At 40.0% G+C, this 4,735-nt stretch overlaps 1 protein-coding gene across 1 annotated transcript; it reads left to right on the top strand.

Moving 5' to 3' along the window:
* Positions 1–3,133: 3,133 nt before the first annotated feature.
* LOC103675601 (olfactory receptor 10AD1-like) lies at positions 3,134–4,298 on the top strand. The gene has a single exon (XM_008704722.2). The coding sequence runs from the start codon at positions 3,134–3,136 to the stop codon at positions 4,088–4,090; it is 957 nt and encodes a 318-aa protein (XP_008702944.2). The 3' UTR covers positions 4,091–4,298.
* The last annotated feature ends 437 nt before the right edge of the window (positions 4,299–4,735 follow it).

Genomic DNA, 4,735 nt, shown 5'->3' with positions numbered 1-4,735 from the left:
TCGGGGGCCTTTGTGCCATACACAAATGACACAACACTCCTGCTAACCCTGCGGATCAGAAGAATGTTATCTACAATTTATTTATCAAAAAAAAAAAAAAAACATTCTAAATTTAAAATATCCTGTAAGAATTTACTTCTTTCCTTGAAGTAAAACAAAAACAAAAAAAACCAACAAACAATATTCCCTTTTTTTCATTTGGATTTGACAGACTTTTTTCGGCTTTAATGAGGTATAATTGACAAAGTCATAAGATATTTAAAGTGTACAATGATGATAAACAATATTGGTAAGCAAAATCCTGTATACAGGCTGACCAGCCACCTGTGCTCTTTTTCTCCCTCTTTCTTCCCAAGGGAAGAAAATAAACACAATTTTAAGAAATCTCCTCTATACAGAAATTGAAGAATATTAATGCCCAGTGTTAGCATAGTGAATATAGTCTGAACTTTTTTGCCTCTTTGGAATTCATTTAAGGTTTCTTTATACTCTAATAGATCAACAGTATTTTACAAGTGTTCTATGACCCTTCAAAAGAGTACATTCCTTATATGGAGGCATAGAGTTTGAAATATATTCGCTTATAATGTATGCTTTTTGTTAATATTATCCATATATTATATAGATTCTCTATATTCTTACTTATCCCCTTGATCTAATGACTTGGAATATAGTATAATACTGATGAAGTCAGAGAGAAAGTTCTCATGCGTGAGTCTATATCCCTGCCACCTCGCACAATATATGGAATATAGTAGGCACTCACTTATTAAATGAGTAAAATTTTTAGCTGTAAAGTGGGATGGAATGCAATTGTTCCCAGTGGCCCACTCAAACAAAAAGTGAATTTTTATCCTTTATACTTTCTCCCTATTGGTCTTAGAGCAGTTCTTCCAATCAGGAGTCAGTGCTGCATTTCATCGTGGAGATATACTTCTCCCCAACACTTAAGTTTTGAAGGCAGGTTCTACTCAGGCCTTATGCTGATCTTAAAAGCTTTTAAAATATAAATATAGAAAACAAAATAATTGAAAAGACATGAACTAAAATATTGATGTGTTTCCCCCTGGGTGATTCTTTATTATTATTATTACTATTATTAATTTTATTAAACTCAATTAATTAACATATAGTGTATCATTAGTTTCAAATGTAGAATTCAGTTATTCATCCCTTGCATATTACACCCAGTGCTCATTACATGAGGTGCCCTTCTTAATGCCCATCACCCACTTACTCCATTCCTCCACCCACCTCCCCTCCAACAACCCTCAGTTTGTTTCCTATAATTAAGAGTCTTTTTGGGTTTGTCTCCCTCTCTGATTTCATCTTATTTTATTTCTCCCTCCATTCCCCTATGATCCTTTGTTTTGTTTCTTAAATTCCACATATGAGAAACCATATGATAATTGTCTTTCTCTGATTGACTTATTTCACTTAGATAATACCCTCCAGTTCCATCCATGTTGTTGCAAATGGTAAGATTTCATCCATTTTGATGGCTGAGTAATACTTCATTGTGTGTGTGTGTGTGTCTGTGTGTGTGTGTGTGTGTGTGTGTATACACCACATCTTTATCCATTCATCTGTCAATGGACATCTGGGCTCTTTCCATAGTTTGGCTAATGTGGACATTGCTGCTATAAACATTGGGGTGCAGGTGCACCTTCAGATCACAACATTTCTATCCTTTGGGTTAATACATAGTAGTACAGTTGCTGGGTTATAGGATACCTCTACTTTCAACTTTTTGAGGAACCTCCATACTGTTTTCCAGAGTGGATGCAGAAGCTTGCATTCCCACCAACAGTGTAAGAGGGTTCCCTTTTCTCTGCATCCTCGCCAACATTTGTTGTTTCATGACTTGTTAATTTTAGCCATTCTAACTGGTGTGAGGTGGTATCTCATTGTGGTTTTGATTTGTATTTCCCCGATGCCAACTGATGTTGAGCATTTTTTCATGTGTCTGTTGGCCATTTGGATGTCTTCTTTGGAGAAATGTCTGTTCATGTCTTCTGCCCCATTTCTTGATTAGATTATTTGTTCTTTGGGTGTTGAGTTTGATAAGTTCTTTATAGATCTTAGATACTAGCCTTTATCTGATAAGACATTGCAAATATCTTCTCCCATTCCATAGGTTGCGTTTTAGTTTTGTTGACTGTTTCACCTTTGCTATGCAGAAGCTTTTGCTTTTATGAAGTCCCAATGGTTCATTTTTGCCTTTATTTCCCTTGCCTTTGAAGACGTGTCTAGCAAGAAGTTACTGCAGCTGAGATCAAAGAGGTTGCTGCCTATGTTCTCCTCTAGAATTTGATGGGTTCCTGTCTCACATTTAGAGCTTTTGTCCATTTTGGGTCTATTTTTGTGTATGGTGTAAGGGAATGGCCCAGTTTCATTCTTCTGCGTGTGGCTGTCCAATTTTCCCAACACCATTTGTTGAAGAGACTGTCTTTTTTTCCATTGGATGTTCTTTCCTGCTTTGTTGAAGATTAGTTGACCATAGAGTTGAGGGTCCATTTCTGGGTTTTCTCTTCTATTCCTTTGATCTATGTGTCTGTTTTTTGTGCCAGTACCATAATGTCTTGATGATTCTTTTAATTTACTTAATTTTGCTTTTTTTGGTATTTTCTAGGTGTTCTATAATGAACAGGCATTACTTTTATAATAAAGACGGAAAAAATGTACAATTAGAAATATCAGTCATTTTTTCTCTGACATTTCTACTCTCTAGTTTGAGTTCTACGCATTGAGATTACATAGAAAATTCACCCTTCTAGAGGCAGAACCCATTAAGATTTATTTATAAATTTATTTTTTATTTATTTGATTCAACACTTACATATAACATACAGTGCTCATCACAGCAAGTACTTTCTTAATATTTAAATGGACCTTTCAGATTCTCCTTGAGTCTTCTTTAAAGTTTCCCTCAAAACATTGTCACATGGCACACAGATCTTTCACTGCTAGCATTTTCACTGCCCATGACACTCCTGACTCACATGGAGTGGTACTAAAATTCCTTTCTTTTTCATTCCTTTGTCCTCAATCTGTTTTTATACAACTAGGTAGTGTCTATACACAATGACCTCATATGTGTTTTTCCTGTCCTCCCTCTTCAAGCAGGCTGCAGATGGTGGACCTAAGGAATGGGAGCACAGTGGCAGAGTTTATCCTCGTGGGCTTTGAGCAGAGCTCCTCTTCCACACGGGCATTGCTCTTTGCCCTCTTCCTAGCCCTCTACAGCCTTGCCATGGCCATGAATGGCCTCATCATCTTCATCACCTGGACAGACCCCAGGCTCAACAGCCCCATGTACTTCTTCCTTGGCCACCTGTCCTTCCTGGATGTCTGCTTCATCACCACCACCATCCCACAGATGCTGATCCACCTGGTGGTCAAGAACCACATTGTCTCCTTTGCCTCCTGCTTGACCCAGATGTATCTGGTTTTTGGTGTAGGTGTGGCTGAGTGCATCCTCTTGGCTTTTATGGCCTATGACCGTTATGTTGCCATCTGCCACCCACTCAGCTATGCCCAGATCATGAGCCGGCAGGTTTGTGTGAAGCTAGTAAGTACTGCCTGGTTCTTTGGGCTGATCAATGGCATTCTGCTTGATTATATGACATTTCGTGGCCCATTCTGTAGGGACAACCACATAGAAAACTTCTTCTGTGAGGCCCCCATAGTGATCGCTCTCTCTTGTGGAGACCCCCAGTTTAGTCTGAAGATGATCTTTGCCGATGCCATCGTGGTGCTGCTCAGCCCCATGGTGCTCATTGTCATCTCTTATGCTCGTATCCTGGCCTCCATCCTTGGCAGAGCCTCCTCCTCAGGTCGTGGAAAGACCTTCTCTACTTGTGCTTCCCACCTGACTGTGGTCATCTTTTTCTACACCTCAGCCATGTTCTCTTATATGAACCCTCGCAGCACACATGGCCCTGACAAAGACAAGCCCTTCTCCCTCCTCTACACCATCATCACCCCCATGTGCAACCCCATCATCTATAGTTTTCGAAACAAGGAAATGAAGGGGGCCATGGTGAGGGCCCTTGGGAGGACCAGCCTGGCCCAGGCAGAGTCTATCTAGTGGATCTAGTGTGAAGCCTCCTGGAAGAGAAGTTCCCTCCCCCAGCACCGACAATTGGGTAAATCTCCAGTGCTCAAGGAAAGAGCATTCCTAATTTTCTTCTTATTAGCATCAGTCCTGGAAGATCATGTTGATGTCTAATGCTTATCTGTCTGATTTTCTCCCAGGGTAGATTCATCCATTGTAATTCCTCTTACTGATACATGCCCATGATTGGAGGGGCAAGTGTAATGAAATGGAAAAGTTTATTCCAAAATTGGGGGAAAGGTAGTAGGGTCCTCAACAGAAGGAAGTAATAGGATGACCAGTCCATTCTTCAGAATGTTTCTTTCCAGGGCAAAGGCAATTAGCAGGAGCTCCATCTTTGGGAAAAGGGCATACCGAAAGCCATGAGGAAAACAAAGGGATGTATAGAAGTGAGGCAAAAAGCAGTAGGTGGGAGACATATGCTAAGAGGTGTGCGATATTATCCCTATATGGTGGCTTCAAAATTATTCAAAAAGTTCCCAGAAAAAATAAGAACTGCTGAATAGGATTGTGTTACTCCTCAAAGGAAGCAAGAGGAGGAGGTATATGCCAAATACATGTGAATTGTTAGTGGGGAGATGGGAGGGCAGAAGCAAGAGCAGGAAGTCTGAGGAGAGC

This window comes from Ursus maritimus, unplaced genomic scaffold, assembly GCF_017311325.1.
Source record: "Ursus maritimus isolate PB19 unplaced genomic scaffold, ASM1731132v1 scaffold_26, whole genome shotgun sequence".
Lineage (NCBI taxonomy): Eukaryota > Metazoa > Chordata > Mammalia > Carnivora > Ursidae > Ursus > Ursus maritimus.
The sequence above is the reverse complement of the archived record's forward strand: the minus strand, read 5'-3'. Positions and strand labels throughout refer to the sequence as shown.